Genomic DNA, 24,240 nt, shown 5'->3' on the forward strand with positions numbered 1-24,240 from the left:
TTCTCTAAATTTCACTTCAGGATAGCAAAGGAAGCACTACAAAGGATTTGTTTTAAAGAAGGGACATTAAGTTGACAGGGTTTAAAACCACTGTGTATGATTTCCAAAGCCCCTCCAGTTCTGCCAGTTAGGACTACCCGTGGGAGACACTATCTTCCTAACCTGTCTTCCTGAAAAAGGGATATCGCCCGGGATAGAAAGAGTTCTCCAGACCCATTTTAAGGGACATGAAGACAGGTGCCACAAATGGCTCTAAAATAAATGTACTTCCTCAGCTATGAATAGTAAGAGCTTGTTTCTACAAGACGGCATCTGGATTCCCCCTACCCTTTGCAGAAACCCATTTCCCAAAAGCAGCAATCCAGCCAGGACGGAGCCAGGAAGGGACCCAAGTTCCACAGCAGCTTCTCTTTCTGCCAAAGCCTTCTCTCAGCCATTTCAGCTTGAAGAGCAAAAAGCCAGTGGGAGAAAAGACACCTTGAAAAATCAGTGTTTCTGCTGTCCTGCAGACATGCAGATTGGGTTTTGGAGCTCATGAGCTGGGGAGGTGGGACGAAGATTGCAGCAAGGTGGAAGAGAGGGAAGGGAGTGGAGGGGGTCTATGTGTTACCTCTGCCATTAGCAGAATAAACACATACATCTATTTACTGTGCTTCACTTTTATTGTGCTCTGCAGATACTGCGTTTTTTACAAATTGAAGATAAGACCCTCCACCAGCAAAAAGATTATGACTTGCTGAAGGCTCAGATGACAGTTAGCATTTTCAGCAACAAAGTATTTTTTAATTAAGTATGTACACTTTTTAGACATAATGCTGTTACACACTCAATAGACTACAGTAGAGTGTAAATATAACTTTCATATGCCCTGGGAGTCCAAAACATTCATGTGACTCGCTTTATTGCGACATTTGCTTTACTGCGACATTTGCTTTATTGCGACATTTGCTTTATTGCGGTGGTCTGGAACCAAACCAGCAGTATTTCTGACTTCCACTTGCAGTTCAGGGCACAGGCTCTAAAACTAGACTGCTTGGGTTGAAATCCCAGCCCTGCAACTTACTAGCTGTGTGACCCTGGACTGGTTATTGAACTTCTCATCTTTTCCATCTGCAAAATGGAAATAGTGATAGTACCTACACTTCTTCAGGCTGCTCTGAGCACAGTGCCTGTCACACAGTGAATGCTTCAGTCTCACTGCCAGCCTCATAAAGCTGAGAAAAGAGAGCACCCCCCCCACCCCTCCATGCCACCATCCCACCACCCCACCCTCACCACTGGTCTTGCTGCAAGACCTGGGAGCACCGGACTGGGAGCAGAGACCCGGGTCCTGGCTCCATCTGCCCTGTAGACCACTCACACTCAACTGGCCCTCAGAGATCATCAATTCCAACTCCCCCATTTTACAGATGGGGATCCTGAGGCCCAGAGAGGGGAAGGAGATGGACAGAGCTCACACAGCAAACATGTGAGATTCCCAGCCTAGATTCCTTTCCACAGCTTCATGCTGCCTCTTAAACATTCTAAGCATGACTTTGTACATCTGTGAATGGGGGTGATTGTCACAGGGTGGCACCAGGGATCACTGAATTCAATGACAGAGAGAAAAGCTCTAGCAAGCCCTTATTAAGCCTTTACAAACTCAAGAAATTTCAGCCATTAATCAGCACACAGTAGGTGCCTGACGTGTATTTATCACAAGCATTACATTATCATTTCTCACTAGCCAGTAAGTTCCCCACAGGCAGGGCCTGTTATATCAGAGTACCTGATGTGGTTGGGTCTCAGTAAATATTTGTTGAGCTAATGAATTCATGAACGAATGATAGCATGCTTGAAAATAGAATTGAAAAAGGGGGGAAAAAGGAACTCTGGTGTCTGTAACCAGAAGGAAAGCAAGAGATTGCAAAGAGGAAAAAAGTCCACTCCTTTATCCACTCCTTTCACATCTGTGACCTGTGCCAGGCCCCATGCTAGGCGCTAAGGGAGCCAATGGGATGAATCAGAGGTGGCCCCTGCCTTGGAACTCATGGTCTGATGAAAGAGTCAGTAAAAGGCTGCCGACAGCCATTAGACTGACAGCCTTCTCTGTGGGAGAAATGAGGGCTTCCTGTGGGAGATGTCATGCCAAAAAGCATGGGAACGCACACAGGATAGAGACGTAAGGCCATCTCTCCAGAGTGGAGGGCACAGAGACAATGCTAACACATTTGGTGGGCTTAAATCCAGCCCTGATTTTGTCAAGCCATAGAACGCAAAGCCGGGATGTCTTTGTGCCTCTCTACTTTTCCACTGATGCAACTGTCAAAAAGTTGATATCAGGGCATCACTCTGCAAGGCCAAACGGGCGCCTGCCTCTGCCTCCTCCCCGCACCTTACCAGGTCCGGGGGCAGAGAGAAGATAAGGCTGCAAGGACACCCAGGAGAACTAGGCAGTCCAACAGGCAAGCAAGGAGTTTAGGAGCTTCCATTCCAATTCTGCACTGTGGTCCAAGGCAAGAGCGGTGTGCACTGTCCACCCCAGCACCTCGCTCCAATGTGGCCTGGCCGCAGGCCTGTCCTCCGTGGCCTTGAGGGCGCACAGCGTCCCTCGGCTTCCCGACCCTCGGCGGGCCGGTCCCCCGCCTCAAGTACCCCTCGCCTTGGCGCGCATCAGCGGCTCCGCTGCCCAGCTCCCGGCTGCCTCCGAGCTCCCCGGGGCCAGGAAAGCTGGCATCCGTTGTTACCATAACAAACTCAATTGTTCTCAGCAGGGCTCCGGCAAATAAAGTCATTCATTACGGGCCTCTCTCCGCCGCCGTGGGCTGCACTGCAATCAGCGGGCCGCCGGCTGCCCCCTCGCGGGCCAAGACACGCGCCCGCGCCATTACCTGCCGGCGCCGCGGCCGCCACGCTGTGCCCCGCGGCCCAGCCGAGTCGCGCTGGCGGGGGTAGCGCTGGCCCGCTATTAGTTTTATCTCGGAACGTCAATTGACTTATACTGATTGGCTTCCTGCCGCCAAATGTCAATTAAATTGCAAATGTTTGGCAGAGGCCGGGCGGGAGGGCCGCCTCCTTTCCGAGGGCGCCGCGCGCTCCCTTCTTTTTGCGCCGTGTTCTGACGCGGTCGAATTTATTTCTCCTTCCACAGGAAAATCCTGATGCCCTCCTGGAAGGCGTTCGCCCTCCTTTCTAGGCCAAAGGGGCGCCTCGGAGAGCAGGGCCAACAAAGAGGTTCTGGCCTTTCCCCAGGGCCCTTGGCCTCTTGGAGGGGCTTTATTTGCAAGGTGGCACTGAGGGATCCCTGGAAATTCCTCAAAGATCTTGGCGTACAAATCCTGGTGCGATCTTGGGCAAATCTCTTTTCACTCTGCTCAGACCTGGCTTTCTTCACAGGCCCAGGGGGTTTGAAGGAGATGGCAGCTGGGGTCCTAGGTCTGGGTGTGCAGAAGGAACACGGTCTGGCAGGACTCTGCCCAGTCATTTATGGGCACAGTCTGTTCTGCTCAGCAACCCTCTGACGTAGATACTATTATTATCTTTCTTTTACAGGCAAGAGAATTGAGGCACAGGTTAGAGAATTTTCCTGAGATCTCCCAGCCAAGGAGTGACTCACTGGGTCTCAGACTGGGCAACCAGACTTCAGAATCCTCTGGCTTAATTATTGTGCACGGTGAAGAAATAAGAAAGGAAAAGGGGACAAAGCACTAACCTAGACCTGGGCACCTGCCACTGCCAAGAACTGTGCCAGGTGTTTTACATCCATTATGGAATTCTCACAATAACTGTATGACATAAGAATTATAGTCCCAATTTTACAGATGGGAAAACTGACCCTTGGAGTTGTTAAGGAATTTGTCCAAGGTCACAGAGCAGGCATGTGAAATGAACTACAAGGATACTCTCATACCTCCATAGAGCTTTACAGTTTACAAAGTACTTTCTCACGCATTGCTTCTCACTGAATTTGCACAAGACTTTGAGGAAGGTATTCTGCTCCCTCTTTTGCCAATAAGAAAACTGAGGCCCAGAATGCATTGGCCAAGATCACCAGCATAGGAGTTCAAAGCCACCACTCAAACCCAGGGTCCTGTGACTCCAAGTCCAGTGCTCCAAGCCCTACATCAAAGAGGCCTTGAGACAAGGATGTCTCAGGCACAGGATCTGCTGTTGCCCCCTCTCCATTCTGGGAGGAGCTAAGAGGGGGACACAAGTCATAACTGGAATCAAGCCAGAAAATGCTTAGGGTCATGAGGAAGAGTAGGAAAGTGTGCTCCCGGAAATGAAGGCATTTGCTGGGGGGACCATACCTTACGCCCCAAAGAAATTTTGTTGTTTTTTTCTCCACTGTCTCCTATAAACCTTCCACTTAGCTGCTTCTGTCTGCCTCTTTAAGGCTATGTCTTGGGAGAGACGTATGCTGGTTCTTAACTGATAAAATGTGCCAGCGTTTAAAAGATACAAACCTGATTGATCGTCCTTTTCAGAAAAGAGATGTTAGCGGAACAAAAGTACCATTCAAAAGTGCTGGATGGCGTTTGTGTCTCAGACAGAAAGGAAACGAAGAGAGAGAAGGTGGAGGAGGCAGGAGGGAGGCTCAGGAGCTGGAAGGGTTGCATGGGCTCACGGCCTCCAAATCAAGAGGGCAGGAACCTGACTGATCACACAGCAAGATAGAGGCTGAGCTGAGGCCAGGAACCCAGGCCTTGCCGCCCCGTGTCTGGCTTGTCCTGCCTCTGCAAGCTGTCATCATCTACAACTTAAATTAGTAGCTTCTGAACCATGGAGATAAAATTCTGCTAGTATAAATTCTATTGGGTATGTCTTTTCCTTCTGACCCTAGCAGGAATAATCCTGTCATTAGACCTAGCAATATAAATAAAATAATCATGTAAAAAGAGGGAATGAGAAAACAAAAGAGCTAGGAATTTGGGAAGTTCTTAACAAGATCATCCTGAGGAATATGGACCCAGGGTAACAACTCTTTTCTGATGATAGAAATAATAATAACTGATATTTTTAAAACTTGCCATGTGCCAGTCCTAATCAAAATATTATAGGCAATATTTTTAATTACCAGGAAAAGCAGGAATTGTCCCCTTTTGACAGATGAGGAAACTGAAGCTCAAAGAAGTGAAGGGCCTTGTCAAAGCTCACACAGCTGGTCACCGGGAGGGCTGGGCATGAACCACTCGCTGCCCTAACCTGCTCTGGTTTAAAGCCCACATGTGATCAGCAGCTGCACTTGAAGGTAACCAACCTGAAGGTGTGACAGGAAAGTGTGCACTGTTGGGGGCAGCCTCAGAAATGGGGTACCTGAATAATAAAATTGGCTCTGAACCAAGGTCCCCCTCGGCTCAGCCTGGCAGGGTGATGGGGACCCGGCAAAACTAGGGAGAAAAAAAAAAGTGGAATTGAAATTCCATGTTGGAGAGAGGTAAGGACATTCCCATTGATGTCATCTTGTTGTGGCACTCTGTGAGAGGCAGACCAAGGTGGCAGGTGAGGCTCCTCCGGAGCCAGCCACCCCAGGGGCCAGTCCCAACACTGCCCCTGTGGAGCTCTGAAACCTTGGGCAATTTCCTTGATCTCTCTGAACCTCTATAAAATGGGGATAATAAGCATATTCACCTGGTACAGTGGTGGTGAGTATCAAATGTGTTAATAATTTAAAATATGTATAGTAAACACTCAATAACTGCTAGCCATTATAGCCGCAGTTCCTATTTGGAGCCGTGACCTATGTACACTTGGAATATATGCTCAGATAAGGCAGGCTGCAGGCCCCAGCATCCATACCTGTGCATGTGTATGTGTGTTTATGTGTATGTGTAGACCACAGGAGAGCTCCCTACCCCTCTAGAATGGTCGTCACAAGATCTATGGGACCAGACAGTGTCAGCTGGAGGCTGGAGGCTGTAGGGTCAGGCAGGAGTGGGAGGATGTTTGATGTGCAAGGCTCTGGGTTCTACTCAGCAGCCTGCACCCACCAGATGGGCTCCAGGCTTCCATGACATCCAAGTCCTATTCAGTACATGTTTGTTACCATCAATCAGGCCCTGTGCCGGGCACTAGGTGACAATCGTGACCACTACAGAGACTGTTTCCACCCTCATGGGACTCATGGTCTCACAGGGAAGACAGAGAAGTGACAAATGTGATATTTTTGTCAACAAGAAGATTCTGTGTGCTGCCGGTGGGGTCAGCAGAGCTAACAGTTAGGAGTGAGCAGCAAGGAGGACTTTACTTAGGAAGTGACATGTACGCTGGCTCCTGCAGTTTGGGCATGTCAGCTGGGTAAATGGTGGATGGGGGAGGGCAGTTTTCCAGGCAGTGGGAACAGTATCATAATAAAAGGCACGCTTTATTGAGCACATATCATGCATCGGGTCAATCTGAGCCATTCACATGCATTACCTCATTCAGTCCACGTTAACAACCCAATCATAGGCACAAATGGTGCTCTCATTTTACATACAGGAAAACTGAGGCTCAGAGAAGTCAAATAACTTGCCCAAAGTCACACGAGTAGGCATGGGTGGACTCAGCACCAGAACCCCAGTTATCTGACCCTACAGGCTTCAGGCAGGAAAGAACAAGTGCTGCTCAAGGCATGGGAAGAGGTTTGGTATGGCTGGAGTGAGCATGAAAAGAGGAGGGTGGAGAGAGACTCAGCTCTTGAGACAGGCAGGGGCCTGATCATGGAAGGCCTTGCAGCCTTGTTAAAAAGTTTGGCTGGCTTCTGAGAACAACAGGCAGATATGAAGGGTGAAAACCCTTCAGGCAAGTCACTGATCAGAACTGTATTTCAGAAGTCCTGCTGGGGCTGCCCTGTGGAAGGCAGGCTGTTTGGAGAAGTCGGGGACATTGGAGATAGGGACTCGCTAGGAGACCACAGCAATAGACCACAAACTAGAGGAGAGAATGCTTGGACCAAGGCAGTAGCAGTGGGGACAGAGAGAAATGAACAGATTCAAAAGATACTAGGGCAGAGATGCAGTGACCTGGAGCAAACACCTGCCATAAGCCCTTTTGTTGTGGCCACAGACCGAGGCACAAACTTTCTGAGCTGTGAGGATGGTGAAACGCCTGCTTCTCACTCAAATTCCAGGGAAAAGAATAAATAGTGATCCCTCCCTCTCCCACAGCACCAGAAAAGATTTCAAAGCATTTTCCCACCTGCCATTTTATATAAAAGCCTGTGAGGGAGATGTTACTGTATAATCCCCACAGATGAGAAGTTAGCTGCCCAAGGTCAAACAGGTGACCGAAGAAGATCCTGAATCTAACTCCAACTCCAGGGCTCTCTCTCCCTGACACACCACAGAATGTTAGAGCCCAAAGACCCTTAAAGTCATCTTTCAAATCTCCACATTTTAACATGAGAAAAACAAGGCAGAGAGAAGTGACTTGCCCAGGGTCACACAGCAAGTAAAAGCTTAGAATAGAACCAGGGACTAGATAGACTTCCAGAAAGGTTTGTATCAAGACATCTGCACCACGGGGTGAGAAAGGGATCAAGTTGATCCCCAACCATGTTCGTCCCACCACCCCCTGCCCTGACTGAATGCTGGCAGAGAAGTTAGACTCCAGGAAATGGTCAGCCTACGTGGGCCCTGCTGCCGCCCACCGAGTTAGAAGCAGTTCAAGCTCACAAGGGCCAGTACACACTGCCCTGTTACCCCTCTGGTCCCTAACCCTGGACGGCAACTAAGCTGTCTTGGGTCAATGGTGCCACCTGGTGGCTGGTGCTGGGAAGTGTCTGACCTCTTCGCCGTTTCTCATTCTGCTCCTCTCTTGTCTCTCTAGCCATGCCTTTCTCTGTTTCTTCTCATAGCTCAGTTCATCTCCCTACAAGCAACCTCTTTTTCACACATATCTTCTCTAGCACCTTTTATCCTCCCTGTCTCAATGCTTCTGTAATTACCTTAGGACATTCTCTTTCGCTCCCTTTCCTCCATTTAGTCTATTAGACTCAGGATGGACAAATGCAAATGATAAACTTGCAGCAATAAAAATTAAAACTGGACATTTCAAAGTGAAATCACACATACACACACACACACACACACACACACACACACACACACACACACACTGTCATTCCAGGAAACCCAGAAGCCCCTATGAAATCAGAACATAAACTTCCCCTTTGTCAATGGCCTTTCAGACCTGCTTTTCCTGAAATGCCAGGAGTCAAGATAATACCAAACCTACTTATTTATTTCATTTTATTTTGTTTCATTCCTAATCAATTATCATTTGCTGGGTTTTTTCCCCACCAAAACTATGCCCAAAATGATGGGGTCTCAGGGGTCTCCAAGCTAGTGCAGAGCTAAACTGGGAAAAGCAGATGTGGTTGGGTCCCAGAGGCCCACTCCCTGGGCTCTTTGGGAGCACTAGGTAGATGCTGTTGGCCCCAAAGGAAGCCTGCTGGAGGAAGATCAAATGTCAAACCCTACAGATATTCCACTGGAAATGAAAGGAAGCTCCGTAGCTGTGCATTTCTTGTGGAGCTCAAGCTTGGGAGAGGAGCAAGAAGCATTGCGTACCCCAATCTGCCAGAAGACAAGCATGGTGTGTTTTGTTACTCCCTCCCCAGGTCAAAGACCTGCCATGGCTCCCACTGCCTTCAGGAGGTAAGAATGGGAAAAACTGATGGCACTTTCTTTTGTTTTTAAACTAAAACCACTTAACTGCTCTCCCTTATCTGCATGAGTGGTAAGCGAGCAAGCTCAGCGTTTGCAGTAGCCTGAAGCAGAGGTTCTCAAGATCTCATCTAGGAACCCCTGGGGGGCCCCAAGACCCTTTCTGTGAGGTCAAAACTATTTTCATAGTTACAGCAAGATGTTATTGGTCTTCTTCACTCTCACTGTTTCACAGGTATACAGTAGAGTTTTCCAGAGGCTCTAGGATGCATGATATCACAATAGATTGGATACAGAAGCAGATAGGAGAATCCAGCTGTCTTTTATTAAGTCAGACACTAAAGAGATTTGTAAAATCGTAAAGCAATGCCACTCGAAATTTTTTGGCTTGGAAAATAGAGTTCTTTTTTACTTCAAAAATATTATTTATATTACTTGTTTATTACTGTTATTTTTAATGAATTAATACATATTTAAATTTATGTCCATTTGCATTAACCCATGCAAACTATTAGGTTGGTGCAAAAGTAATTATGGTTTAAAAGGTTAAAAATAATTGCAAAAATTGCAATTACTTTTGCACCAATCTAATAAAAAGCTCCTTGGGGTCCTTTATCATTTTTAAGAGTTTAAAGAGGTCCTAAGACTTGTTTGAGAATCACTCACCTAAAATAATAGGACAAGGAGAAGCTTGGAATCTTGGTACCCGAAAGAACCTTAAGAATTCCTTGATCCCATATCATAGATGTGAAAACTGAGGCCCAGAGAGAAGAATGGATTTTTCCCTAAGGTGACCAGCAAGTCAGCCAAAGAGTCAGGAACAGAACCCAGAGCCCCTGACTCCCTCTACCCAGGCTCCTTCCCCTGCCTCATAAGCCTCTGAAGTCCCTGAACCACAGACTCTGTGGCCAAGGATTAAACCATATTCCAAAGCTAAAGAGAAAGGAGCAAGGGAACCTCTGCCCCAGAAGGCAGCAGGGCATTTGGAGTGGGAAGAAAGCCATTCCATTCCACCTTGAGTTCTAGACTGCCCTGGTAGGGGACTGCCCACCGCGGATGAGACTCTATCCCCTCAGCTAACGCCACAACTCTTGTTCTGGATGACCTCAGAACAAATTCTCTGAACTGAGATCCTCACCCTGTATCAGCCTGCCCTTCACATCCCCCTGGGGCTCTCCGGATACAGTGCACAGCCCCATGGGAAAAGGAGCTGGTGTAGGAGGGGAGGAGGGGCCCTGGGCAAAGCAGGTGGGCAAACAGGCAGGGTTAGGGTGGAGAGGGTGTTCAGTGGTGTTGGCTCTCACGAAGGCTCTAGCTCAGTGAATAAAAGTGAAACTCAGGGGCCCAGGGGCCGCAGGGGGCTGGGAGGAACTGAAACCTGACCCATCACCCAAGGGGCAGGCCCTTGGCACTAGGGAAAGGCCCAAGGAGCCCCTTTGATTGACCATCTGGCCTCAGGTCCTCTACTTTACCAAGGAAGCCTCTGAAACCTGTTGGCCTGAGGCTCAGCTAAGGGACCAGGGACTGCAAGTCTGAAAGGACAGAAGAGTGGCCAGCCAAGCTGGGAGACAGAAAACCAGTCCTTACTATTTCTGCCGTAACCACCCCGCATTCCCAGGGCAAGCCTGCATCCAATTGTGCCTGGACTACCTATCTGGCAGGTGTGGACTGAATGACCTCTATCTCACTGTTCCAGGCTGCCAAGGGGTGTGGCTTCTTCACCCTGCCGTAGTGCCTCCCCTACCCCACCCACCTCTGGTCTGAAAGCCTGACTGCCCAGTTCCCTAACCACACACATACACACACGCACGCACGCACACACGTACCTCCATCAGATCAGGACCCTGCCTCCCATAGGCTTCAGCTGCCACAGGCTGGACTCTTCAGAGTCCCCACTAAGACTCCAGAAGCTCAAAGGCATTCGGGTAGAGAGAAAGGGCACCAATGCTGTGAGCAAGGTGAGCGGGGAGAGTCTGAAGACAGCAGCCCCAGCAGCCCCAGATGATTGTTGCCACGTAGGGAAGCCCACTCAGTGCTGCCAGATCTGATTTTTTGTTTTCCCCAAGAAAAGCCAGACATCCATATGTGAAATTTCCTGATTTTTAAATATTGATAACTGACTCAAAGTCATTTTAAACACAAGGCAAGCCAAGTAAATCATGACTGCCAGGCTGGCAATGGCCACCCAGGTTCTAAGTGATGCCCTCCCAGCAAGAACCTTGGTCCTGGTCCCTATACCTGCATGCAGGTCCATGCACCTGCCTGGCCAGTCTGAGGGTACATCCAGGGGACACATTATGGATGACCAAGGGGTGGGGGCCTGGTGAAACCCCAGGAGAGATCAAGACAAAGTGGTCAACACCTCCTTCCCTCTTTGCAGAGCATGTCTGGTCTCCAAAGCTCCATGCTGATCCCTGATGAATCCAAGGGCCTTAGCCAGCTGTGCAGGACTCCTGGCCCAGCACTGACAATCCCCCCAGAGAGTGGGCTGCCTCTGGAAACCAGGCCAGGTCAACAGACCAGCCTCTAGGACAGCATTCCAGGTAAAGGACCCTGGACGGATAATGTCCCAGAGACAGGAAAGCACAGAGAACGTACAGGATCAGGATGAGGAGGAGGAATGGAAGCCCAGGGCGGGAAGGTCAGGGCTCATTGTCAAGAGGTGAAATTAACACTGGGGGATTAGTAGATCAGCTGCCCACTCCCAGGGCCGGGGCAGGGGCAGGGTTCCTGGTGGCTTTCAACAGTGGGGACAGAAGGTAGACTGAGGAGAGTGGAAGAAGTGAGGGGAGAGAAGCAACTGAGACTTATCGCATCAAATAGCTGTAGGATCCCAAAGATACTCTGAGGGATTCTCTCCCTCTAGTTTTTCTGGGTTTTTACTGTGCGTCCTGTTCAGACCCTTTCTCTTCTCCAAGCCTGTTTACCCATAGGAATAAGGGTAAACATGTCCTAGGTGTTCTCCAAGGCCCTTGTCCATGTCCTGGGTGACATGTCCTAGGTGTTCTCCAAGGCCCTTGTCCATGTCCTGGGTGACATGTCCTAGGTGTTCTCCAAGGCCCTTCCAGCTCTGACAGGGGAGTCTGGAGGTCCAAGCTGCTGACCCCAATTCCCAGGCCCAGGCTCACTGCCTTCTGCCCTCCATCCTGGAGGCCTCCTCTGCCTTGTGTACCCAGGGCCCCTCTTCATGGGAAACTGAGGCTTGACCCTTTTATTCTTCCATCAAGGGGGCTGAGAGCCCAGGGTCCTGAACGGAAAGGAAGCAAAGGAAAACGAGTGGCCCTTCATTTTGTGGCTGACACCTGGGGGCACTGTTGTTCAGTCCTGATGCCCACAGCAGTAGACTGTTACAAACAGGAAGTGGGGGGTGGGCAGATCAGCTCCTTTCGGCTGCCGCACAGAAGTGTGGCTGGAGCCTGCTTGCCCTTAGCCTGTGACTGGCCTCACAGCCCCAAGCCCCACTCTCCCTCACTGCCCATGGAGGAAGCACTCAGTACCACCAGGACCTGGGGTGAAACCCTTCACGGGTGTGACTTGATTTTATCCTCACAGTAACCTGTAACACTTGAGCCCCCTCTCTTTTCCAGATGACAAAATGGAAGCTCAGACAGATTAAGTAACTTGCCAAAGATCTCACCACAGAAAGTCCTCAGACAAGTTTATCCCTAGCCTGGGAGGCTTTGGCCTTGCCTCAATACCTAAACGCCTTATTGTGGGCTCTCCAGAGATCAGGAATCTTGGTGCCACAAGGGCTGCTTGCAACTTCTGACTCAGGAATCCTGCGCTTTTCCATATATCCCATTCCCTCCTGGGAAACCTGAGACGGGTCTCTGCACTTTCTGCTCCTGCCTCTGCCTTCTGTCCAGGGCCCACGAGCAGTAGACAAGGTCTGAGTATCCAGCAAAGGAAGAGGGTCCTAAGAAAGGAAGGCTGGGGCCTGCACACAGTCAGGAGGGCCGTGGGCCAGTTGGCCTGTGAGCTTTGAAACCCCTTCCCTCCCCAAGATGGTTCCCATGGAGGTCTGCAGGGCAGGGCTGAGGTGGGGCTCCCAGCCTGTAAGAGGGAGGGGAGAGGGCAGTTGGTAAGAGAGAGCAAGAGAGAATACAAGAAGAAAGAGAGAGTGAGTGAGTGAGTATGAGAGCGAGAAACAGGGAGAGAGAGAGGAGAGTAAATGTGAGAAAGAGAGTGAGAGCTAGACCGAGAGACAAAAGCAGACACACAGGAACTCTCAATTAACAGGACATAAGCAGAGGCAGATAACACTGGATAAAATGTACCCCCAAACAAAGGACATCAGAAGACAGAGGGAAGACAGACACCCCCAGAAAGAGGGATGGAGAGCCATGACAGGAGTCCCTGCTAAATGCCCCTCAAACCTCCCCATAAGGGTTTTGCTGGACTTGTTATCTCTTGGACAGGCCACCTCTGACTTTTGGCTACCCTTCCGGTGCTTCTTCAGGCAGAGGGCAGACCAGGGACCAGAAGGCCAGAAATTCAACCTGCAATGGATCCTCCACTACCTAAAAAAAAGCTTCTGGTCTCCAAAGCCCACACTGGTGCTCGATTGGGCAGCTTTCTGGCCTAGTGAAAGGGATTCGCACTCGGCTGACCTCGGTGTGTTCGGGGCTTTTCAAACTCTGGGGTGGGGGGGAGTAAGGGGAGGGGGAGGTCGAGGGGACCTGAATGGGGGCTCTGGAGACAGGCGGAAGGAGGCCCCACCAGAGATCAAAGGCCCAGGAAGGAACAGAGGGTCTGGGGCTGCCCTTTCACCCACAGCCGCTATTCACAAGCCTGCCTGCTCTGCCAAGTCCAGCCCCGCCACCACCTCCTCTGGGCCTTCCGGGGAGGGAGGCATCGCCTCAGGTTCTGTTCCCCTAGCCTAGCAGGATTCCGGAAACCAACACCACAGCCTTCTCCCTAAAAGCTCTCAGGTCATCCCAACTAAGACAAGAGGCTGCGAGCCACACCTGGGCAGCACCCTAATCTGACTCTTGCTGCCATCCACAAGCCTCCTGAGGGTCTCTGTGCTCTGGCCCTGTGCCAAGGGGCGGGGCTGGAGATAAAAATGCCCTGATGTGATGTGGCCCCAGACGAGGCAAGTCCACGTGAATGGCAGACTCAGAGTCAGGTGGCAGGAAGGAAAAGCAAGTAGGCAGAACCACTTCCAGACACAGGACAGTTACTGAAGCACGTGCTACCCGGAGTGTAACGGCCCTCAAAAGTTACAGAATCCAAACCAGAATGCCTTCTTTGGTTCTTCTGCCTCTCCTTTGTCCAGCCCCTGCTCATACCTCCCATGATGGGGAGCTCACTACCTTTCCAAGATAATGCTTCCATCCTTGGCCCAGACTGGCTCTTGCCTGAAAGCTGTTCCTTGCACTGAGCCACACTCTGCCTCCCTGTAGCTTCCTTTGACTTACCCCACCTCTGCCCTCAGAGGCCCCAAGGACCTTATCTGTTGCCTCAGCCACAGAATGGTTCATCTGAGATTTGGATACAGTGGCCATATTCCCAAGGCTTGTCTTGGAGACAAACATCCTAGGAAGAATCCTATAATTTCTAGACTGAAAGAGCAGTTGGCAATCCAGTGGTCTAACAGTGTTCTAACTTGTTTGTTTTTGCTACAAAAGTCTTTCCTCAAACAGAGCTTTCTGTGGAAGCCCAAACTGTCAGACAAAAGCACTCCTGGTGAGATCCCCACGCACTCCCTCCTCACTAATTGTGACCCTTCTGTAGGCATGGGACTAATCCTGTCCGCCAAGGAGCATTTATTGAGCATCTACTATGTGGCACACATGTGTATTCAAGCCATGTTATCCACTACAGTAGCCACTAGCCACAGGTGGCTATTGAGCACTTAAAATGTGGCTAGTGCAACTGAGGAGGAACTAAATTTCTAATTTTATTTGATTGTAATTCATTTAAATTTAATAACAGAAGTAGTGGAAAATATTTTTCTATCAATAAAGTGCCGCTTCTTGTAAGGGGTATTCCCAGATCCGTTTGGTCTAATCGGCCCCTCTCTGCCTTCCTCCCCCCTCTAGTGTCATCCGTTATCACACATCACCTCACACTCTGCCCAGTGAAGGGACTTTGGGCTTGCCAGTCTTGCCCACCAGACTGCGAGTTCTGCAGGGCAGGCCCTTTGTGACTGGATTCTATTACCACCCACCCCTGCCCTGATGCCTGGACAAGGGAGTGGCACCAGGAAATGCCCACAGGGTAAAACCCAAGTCCAAGTTGTAGACTACTATGAACTAGAGCTGAGTAAGTGACTGCCCCTTGCAGAGCCCCAGTCACCTCATCTGAGAAAGAGGGGTGAGGATCCCAGCAGGCTTCCTCCTGGCCCTCTACTGTCTCTCTTGCTCCATGGCCCTTCCCTCAGGCTGCTGAGGTCTCCTAAGAAAAATGGTGCCATGGTCTGCAGTCCCAATGGACCCGCCCTGCAGTGCATCCAGCAAGTACCCTGTTTCCCCAGTGGCTGGTTTTCCCTTTCTCACCACTCTCAGCAGCCACCTGCTGACCATGCCCTTTTGTTGGAAACTCTTCCTCACACTGTCCCCAGGACCTGCCCAGCCTCAGTCTACTCCACCTCCAAAGCATCTCTCTGTAGGGGCTGAGGAGCAGCAGGGGCCTCAGGGGCTCTCCAGCTCCTCCCAACCCCCCAGGTCACACCAGCTGTGTGGCTTTGCCAGTGTCAAGGAACTCCCTGGGACCTCGGTTTCCTCCCCGATAAAATGGGGGTGGCAATCTCCACCGCTTCAACTCTTCAAGAAGTCAATGCAAGGATCCAGGGAGATAGACAGGCGGTTAGGGAAAGGTCAGTAGGAAGCATTAGGCAGTACTCCTTCCAGACAATTGCCCGATATGAGCTAGACACCTCTGTGCCACCTCTCCCCCACCTGTCTGCTACCCACATACACTCTCCATGATGCTGGGCAGAGGGTAGGGGGGCTCTGGTTGCTGCTTGGGTCTCCCACTTTTCCCAATCCTATAAGCTTCCAAGATCATCAAATCATTGTCCCTTAGCCCCCAGACCACAGACTGGGTCACCTCCCAAGTCTTTCTGGGGCTCAAACATAAATTTCAAAACTGGGGGGATCTCAAAGGTCACCCTGATCCTACATCTGATTCCTAATACTGTTGTACAGCAGCCCTGTGGGTAGCCACCTAGGCTCTACTTACATATCTCTAGTGACAGGGCACTCACTACCTCCCGATGCAGCCCCGTTTAGCCCTAGGCCACTCTCATATTTACAGAGCTCTTTTTTATACCGAGCTGAAATCCCCTCTGCATCTGCCACACACTGGTCTTTGAGGCCACACAGCAAAGTCTCATTCCTCTTGCCTTCTACGTCAGCCCTGCAAATATTTGAAGGAAACAGTCCAGTCCTGTTCATTCTTCTCATCTTTGTGCAAAAACACACCTAGAGCCTTGAGGTGTTTTTCCAGGTCCCTCTCCATCCAGATTACACCCATCTGGACACGTCCCAATTTGTCACTGTCCCCCTTAATGGTCAATACCCCAAATGGGCCACAGTCCTCAAGAATGTCTGACTGACACAGAGCAGTTTACACTAACACCCCCCCACATTCTGACCATTCTACACCTTTTAGAGCAGCTTAAGAGGGTAACCAGGGATGATTGTGGATCAGAGAAACTGTCGATACAACACCCCACAAACACAGTAAAACAGTCCCCCCAAATCAGGACCTGTTTGGTGGTAAACATCAAACTAGATTTTTTTCCTCCAAAAATCTCTGCCTGGCCCCATCAGCCTCTGACAGAGCCGCACTCAACCAGCCCCTCCACCATGATCAAACACAGCTGGGCCCCTCCTTGGGCACATCTGCTTCTAGTCCAGGTGACAATAGGAGAAAAGATGACACCATCAACCCCATAAACCAACAGAGATGGTTGGCCCACCGCCTCCTGCAGTAACACAGCACAGCCACCCACTGAGTTAAAGACTTCTGGCATCTGCTCTGAGTGTCAGGAGCAGAGGAAAGAGGTGAGGCAGGTTTCCAAAGCCGTGAATCATCCCTGTGGGCCCCCACAGCTCCAAACAGAGGCCAGCTTCTGTAATGCCTGGAACACGCAGACCACAGGCCAATCCACTGCTGGGCTGACTCAATTTTCTAGTTACAGATCTTAAGTACTTAGGCATGTGCTCACCAGAACATACATCCCTTCCAGGGAGCTGAGAAAGGGAATTGTGCCGAGGAACAGAATAATTGAATCAAGATTTCTGTCACGCTGCTCTCAGGCCCTAGACCACAGCCTTTTTTTTTTTTTTTCCTTTCTTGACTAAGGTTTTACAGACTCCCAGGGGGTCGCTTCTCTTCTCAAACCCATTACTGTCAGCAGCGCTGGCAGCCCATCCAGGGGAAAGGAGAGCCAGGTTAAGGCGGGCCAGCAAGCTCTGGAAGCCCAGCTGGCACCATTGAGGGGCTGAGACAAACCAATGGGAAGACTGTCGTCTTTGTCATCCCCAGGAGGCCCCTGCATTCCTTCCTTCCAAGCCCCATGGCAGAGATGATGATTATTAACTTCCTCAGGCCCCCACTATCACCACCCCTAAAGGCCTTCTCCTGGGAGAGGTGTGCACAGCCCCTCAGAGAACCCGCCCCCTGACCCGTCCACCCCATGCATGGCCCTCTCACTGCAGGGCACCAGGTTCCTCCCTCTGCTCCAGGGCTCCCCAACCAAGGGGACACTGGTGTTGTGCTCAGACCCTCCACACCCTGCGCTCTGGCATCATAGCTGCACACGCAAGGTCTTGTTAAAGGCCACAAAGCTCAAACCACAGGGCTCTGCCAGGCCCGCCTTTCTCCATGCAAGGAGTAAAGTCTAGTCGGCTCCCTGTCTGCCCCCTCCCCGTGTCCAGAGAAGGGCCTGGGCCTGGGCGGGGGCTGGGGACAGACTCCGGTGCTCTGCAGTAAGGGGGTGCTCAGCGGGTATCTTTGCTTCCAATGCTGACTGAGCGCCCTGAGAAAGATCCCATTGGGTGCATCCGGGACAGGGCTGCGCAGCCATCTCTTACCTTCATCTCTCTTGCGTTTGTTGGTGTCAGCGCTGGGGGAAGTGATGCCCAGGATGCCGCTGATAGAGTACGAGGAGCCAGCTGAGTCCGTGCTCACTGAGGACACCTGCGTCACGGAGCCCGTGGACACTGCACAGAGGGAGAGGGTGGTCAGGGCCCTGCAGGAGGGCTGTGCGCCTGGCGGAGGGAGCGGAGGGCCGAAACAAAGGCACTCACCCTACACTGGGCTGGACCCAACTGCTGAGGGAGCAAAAGTGCAGGGATAGGGAGCAGGGTATGTGCTGAGAACATCCGGCCACACCTGGGAGATGAGGGTGTCCCTCAGGCCATTTGCCCAGGTTCCCTGCTGCTGGGGGGGATGCCACGGGAAGGATGGGCAGAGAGGACGATTGCAGGTGCAGAAAGGAGAACGAGGGACAGTGTAAAAAGGGCACTAACTCCAATCCCAGCTTGTCCAAGGAGGCAGGAAACAGGGGGATGGAGAGGAGAAAGAGGGCAGCTGGGGCCCACCACCAGCCAGTGCTGAAATAAAAGACCCAGACCTACTCATTAGGCAGGTTCACCGCCTGCTTACACACCCACCCATCTACGCAAGACATAAATACCCGCGCGCGTGCACACACACACACACACACACACACACACACACAGCCAACAAAACTCCAATGACAGGCTGTCCCCACTGTTTACAGTTCCTCACTGTCTTTTCTCCTTCCAGTTTACCTGGATTTTAATATTAATTATATAATATCGATATAGTACTATATATAATATGTAATTATATTGATGTATATAATAATGATAACTATCGTTTTTTGAGAACTTACTCTGTGACAAGCATTAAGGAATTATTTAATTCTGAGAACAATCGTATAAGCTAGGTCATGTTATTACCCCATTGTAAAGATAAAGGAACCAAGACTCACAGAAAGAAAGTGACTTGCCCAAGGTCACACAGCTAATAAGAGGCAGAGTGGGAACTGAAGCCCAGAAACTAGTCTTCCCCCCCTATAGTAATCTGTTCCTCACTAATTAATAATGAAAACCAATAATATGCTTCACGTTAATGCAGTGCTTTTCATTTAATGATTGCCACCCCCAGAGTGCTGTTATTTGTCCCATTTATCAAATGAAGAGACTGAGGCTTCACAAAGGTGAAGTGATTGGCTCAAAGTCATCTAGCCAGTAAGCAATAGCCCTAGGATTCAGCCTCATGTCTACCGACTGAGAGTCTAGAATTGCCCAGAAATGCCCAGAAATGTGGGCAGACTTGTGACTAACACCAGGTCTCTGAGGACATAAGGACAAGAATAGGGGAGGGGAGGTTTTGTGCATGTTTCACATTAATTCCTGGCCTCAGAGTCCAAGGGAGAGCCCGGTCAGTCAGTCATCAGGGTCCTCTCAAGCTGTACAGCTGAATTTCCATTTCTGGGCTGTGAGAATTCTTTCTTGGTTCATTAAAACCTACAAACCAATCTCAGGCACATTTCTAGCTGGAGGCAGGTGGAGCTGCCTTTGACTGGAACGTGTAGGAAATTACTAGAAATGGTGGTGGTTGCATAAGAAGCTGTTTGCTGTTTGCTGCTTTCCGTGAAGCACATCCAGCTCTTTTGCTCCTCCAGACCTAGAGGGAATAGTGCCTTTCTTCTCATATTTGAGTTTGATTTTAGATCTTCCTTATGAGACCCAGAAGTAGAAATCGTTAACTTCTCTTTTCCTTCACCAGAAGATGCTCCTCAAAATAGATTTATGCAAATCTCACAACCTTTTCTGTATTAAGGTGCAAAGAACAGAGGAAGAAGGAAGATCACAAGTTATTTGGTACTTTATAGCCACATATAACCAAGGCTCAGCATGTTGCTGACAGAGACGATGAGATTTGTTCCAGTATTTTGTGATTTCACTAGATTCGAAAGACTCAGGTTCCAATTCCGGCTCTACCACTTACTGGCAATGTGACCTTGGGCTAGTAATTTAATATTTCTAAGCCTCCCTTTCCTCACTCCTCATTAAGTTTGAAAACTGTAAGGGGCTGTACACATATTTTGCTATTTATGTACACATATAAGATATAGTTTTTATAAAAATTTTGGACACAAAACAAAGCATTCTGCTGACCTTTACATAGGATTATTCCTCTAACCCCACTGAAAGACTATTATCAGTTAATCTCAGTTTGATATTCATTGCTAAGTGACCTGAAATAGTTAAAAAGCTGCAGATGAAATCTCAGCCACAAACATTTCCCCAGAAGCCTTTCTCAACCCTCTTTGCCCCAGCTCAACAGAGCTGGTGGTTCCCTGACTTCAGTTTCCACAACACCCTGGACTTTCTTCTTGAGCTTTATCACAATGTTTTGCAAACGTCTTTTTGTTACATTTCCCCATTAGACTGAGAAGCCCTTGAGAATGGGGATTTTGTCCTGCCTCCTAATTAAAATATTAGTTTCCAATGCCAAGGTCTGCATACGTAGCAGAGGCTTAGCAAAAACTTTATGAATGGATTACTAAATGAAGAATGATTTTATGGCAGGAAAGAATTCTGTCTTACCTTCATCCAAACAGGCAACCATGGAGGATCAGAGACCTCAGAGAGCACCTTGTTTGGTCCACAAATGGGGAAACTGAGGCTCCAAGAGGCGAAGGGACTTACACAGTTTACTGGGTGCATTCATGACAGAGCGGGAACTATAAGCCAGACCTCTGCCTGTACCTTCACCACAAGGAGTTCAAGTTTCCATTTAAAGGAGTGACAAAGGTGTGGAAATTGTATAGAATCTGAGGCATGATTAAGTGGAATTCACAGTGACTCTGGCAACCAGAATTGGCTGAGGCTTGCTGAACGGTTGCCCACTTTCTTATAGTAGAATAACCTCCCCCAGCTAACTGGAGGGGTTTCCTTTATCCCAAGTGGAGAAATATGCCTTAAATAGGCACGTGTCATTTTCATCTCACAATCTTTGCAGAGAAGGGAAGGCAAGGGAAACTTCTGAACACTTGAGTACAATTAACCCTTAACAGCAAAGGTTTGAGCTGCACAGGCCCACTTATACACAGCTTTTTTTCAATAAATATACAGACAGCCCTCTCTATCCCCTGGTTTCACATCCACAGATTCAACCAACCACTATCAAAAGCAGTATTTTTGATCGGAGGCTAGGAGTCTGAGGGTGCTGAAGGCCGGCTGTGTGCATTGTTCTGCATAGTTTTAGATAAGGGACTTGAGCATCCGCAGATTTTGGTATCTGTGGTGGGGTCCTGGAACTAATCCCCTGTGGATACTAAGAGACACTGAAGTTTTGGGGGAGTCAAAATTATACTCAGATTTTGAACTGTGGGGGCAGGGGTCACCACCCTTAACCCCAACATTGTTCAAGGGTCAACTACTAGGAAACATGACTCGCATTTTTATAAGTCATGATCACTCTCAGCCTTCACCCATGAGAGTCAGAAACTCCACTAGCAGCCCTTGAATGTTCATGGAGCACATGAGTTCGAAGCAAGAGAGAGAGAGAGAAAGTTTGGGAAGTTTTGCCACATCTTCACTCAAGACTGCAAGTGCACAAAGAATTGTAGAAGAGCTGGTTGATAGAAGGAAAAAAACCACATTCAAAACTACTTACTGACTAATGATGCAGAAAATGTTATGAATAAGTACCCCTTTCTTGATTTATTACTTTAATTATCTGACATTCTATAGACCCCCATTAGTGGATTTTTTATTTTTTTTTTTGGCTTAGATTTCAATTTTCTGTCTCATGCTGAAAGCTATTTATCATAATAATCAGTAAAATTCAAAACCTTTTAGCAGTATTTATAAAATTCATTTACCGGGTTCAGCCCTTGGAGAATGACAAAGAAGGCGCATTAGTACGTGTGCCGAAGTGTTTTATGCAGAATTATCTGTCCATAAGAATGATTAAAAGTTCTTTAGAATATTTGGAGCCCATTAGATTTTTAAAAATTTTTTTAAAGTTCTTACCTATGCTGTGACTGGTAGCTGGGACAGGCTGGTTGGGTGGCTGTTGCACTTTTGTCCGGATGATCCTGTGGACAGTGGGAAGAAAAGAAATAGCTATTTACCATGATGGAAAAGAGTTCTCAACTAACTATGCACGGACAATCAGAAAACCCCTCTCCAGCTGGATCACAAGTCAAGCTGGGGCAGAGGGAAGGGGAGATTATGAATACAGGGTGGGAGTTAGGGGGTTGGAAAAGTGATAGTCCCAACTCAGCCCCTACCTCCCTGGGTGTCTTTGGGTAACTTGCACCCCTCTCTGGGCCTCAAATGCCTCTTCTGGATGATGTGTTAATGTTATAAAGGTATTCCTTTCCTGGGAGCAGCTCCAGCTCCATAAACGCGCTGAGTGACCTCAGCTCCCCCCCCACTCCCGTCCCCCATCTGCGGAATGAAAGGACCGGCCCAAGTGACCTCACTGTCCCCTAATAGCCCTCACACTCTGGTTTCTCTGCCTTAGAGAGCCACAGGAGGAGTAACATCCTTGCCCAACGGAAATCATCAAGGAAGGGGATGTATGAGTTGTTCTGAAACTAGAAAGGGTTAAAGTGCTGCCAGGAAAGGCTTGACTTGGTTTTGCTAAGCGAAAGTCTTCAAAAACCTCAAGGTAAAGCTTAACAGGTCTGGGAGCCAGGGGCAACCTGGCCGGTCTTTCCAGAGACTTTGTTCCAGTTCTAACAGGAATCTGATTGTGACCCTGGACAAGTCCATTCCATTGTGGGCCTCAATACAATAACAGAGCCCTCTTTGCTTACTTTAAGTAAGTGAATCCTTTTCACACACAATGCCTTATGGAAAAACCCAGTGTATAAAACAGATAATAGTGGTGCTATCTTCCCTTTACCACCTGGCAGCTCTGATGGTATCTTCTGCAGAACCTTGGGCTCTGGGAAGCTTACTTTGCAAATTTCCAGCTGGGACAATGCATGGGGACTCCACGAGACCCTAACCCTGGTATGTCAACCAAGGCTGGGCCAAAAGTCCTTCTGGGGTCTTCAAGAAACTTCCCTGGCATTTGGGAGAAGGGTGGGTGGTAATATAGTGTTCAGCTTCTTTGGAAAAGTTCTATTCAGCCTCCAACTATTATCCTTGAAAAGATCATTTATTAGAGTTTTTCCTGATCATAAAAGTACTCTGTGCTTATTGTAGACTATTTTGACAACTCTAAAGAAGACATCTAAAATCACATTTCGATGTACAGTTGACCCTTGAACAGCACGGTTTTGAACTGCACGTGTCCACTTATTATACATGGATTTTTTTCAATAAATATACAGTCAATCCTTGGTATCCCTGTGTTTCACAATTACAGATTCAACCAACTGCCGATGGAAAACAGTATTTTCACACCGAGCTTGGGAATCCTCGGATGTAGAGAACCAACTATATGCATTGATCTACACCATTTTATATAAGAGACTTGAGCATTCAGGATTTTGGCATCCGTGGGGGGTCCCAGAACAGATCTCCCATGGATACAAAGGGATGACTACAGTTAAGTTTTGGGGGAGTCAAAAGTTATATGAGGATTTTCGAGTGCTCAGGGGTGGGCACCAATAACCCCTGCATTGTTCAAGGGTCAATTGTATTTCCTTTATGCTAGCATTCCTGTACATATTTGGAAATATCCTTTTTTTTTTTTTTAAACAAAATCAGGATTAAACCACGTGTACAGTTTTGTATGCTCCTCTTTTCACTCAACATTATAGGAAAAGCTTTTTCACATTCCAGACCATTTTTTCTGGAAGTTCGTTTCAAGCTGTACTGGGTCTCCAGCTTGTGCAAGTGGAGAGGAAGGACAGGGCGGCAGATGACTCCCCTTCACCTCATCAGGCTGTGGCCCTCTGTGATCTCACGGCTCAGCACTGGGCACCGAGGTCACTCAGCATCCTCAGCTGATAGCCAGGACTGGACGTTTCTGTCACACCGCAGCCCAACAACCGCAGGCCCTCTGGAGCCCAGGCCACGTGAGCCTCCACATCCTTTGCCCTTTTCTGACAAGTCAGCGGGAGTATTGCCTCAAATACATTCAGAGTGTTTGTTTGTTTGTTTGTGTGTGTGTTTTCTCCAACATTCAAACCACTTATTTTCACTAAGCAAGCATGAAGCGTATTGACAAAGACCTGGGAGTGAGGTAGTCTTTTTGACCACCTGGATTAAAGCTAGTATCTGATCTAACCTTTGTATTTTTGTCTATGTCACCTCCTGTGTGTGTGTGTGTATGTGTGTGTGTCTACAGAGATACAGCTATGTGAACATATAGATATACCAGATATAAATATAATTTATCTATATTATGGTTTATATACATCCAAATATACAATAAAATATATCGTAACTATTTTCCATTGCAGTCCAGCATAAAGTCCTAATTTTTCAAAGTATTATCTAGCCATTATATTTAGTCCATAAGCAAAGCAAACTATAGTTTCCTTATTTTTCATTTAAATATTTATAAATCATTGGCAAGCATTAATCAATTATTATAAATCATGAAGAGGCAGCTGCAGCATAGTGATTATACAGGCTCCAGAACCAGATGACTTAGAGTC

At 48.6% G+C, this 24,240-nt stretch overlaps 1 protein-coding gene across 9 annotated transcripts in view; it reads right to left on the reverse strand.

Moving 5' to 3' along the window:
- PAX5 (paired box 5) overlaps positions 1-24,240 on the reverse strand; it is a 186,667-nt gene that overhangs the window by 138,619 nt on the left and 23,808 nt on the right. For all 9 annotated transcript variants that reach the window (XM_019729118.2, XM_019729113.2, XM_019729111.2 and 6 more), the window contains exons 4-5: positions 21,653-21,717; positions 17,672-17,800 (exon numbers count right to left, since the gene is read on the reverse strand). In XM_019729118.2, coding sequence (XP_019584677.1) covers positions 17,672-17,800; positions 21,653-21,717 — 194 coding nt within the window. The remainder of the gene's footprint in view (positions 1-17,671; positions 17,801-21,652; positions 21,718-24,240) is intronic.

Source organism: Rhinolophus sinicus, linkage group LG04 (genome assembly GCF_036562045.2).
Source record: "Rhinolophus sinicus isolate RSC01 linkage group LG04, ASM3656204v1, whole genome shotgun sequence".
In the NCBI taxonomy this organism is placed as follows: Eukaryota; Metazoa; Chordata; class Mammalia; order Chiroptera; family Rhinolophidae; genus Rhinolophus; species Rhinolophus sinicus.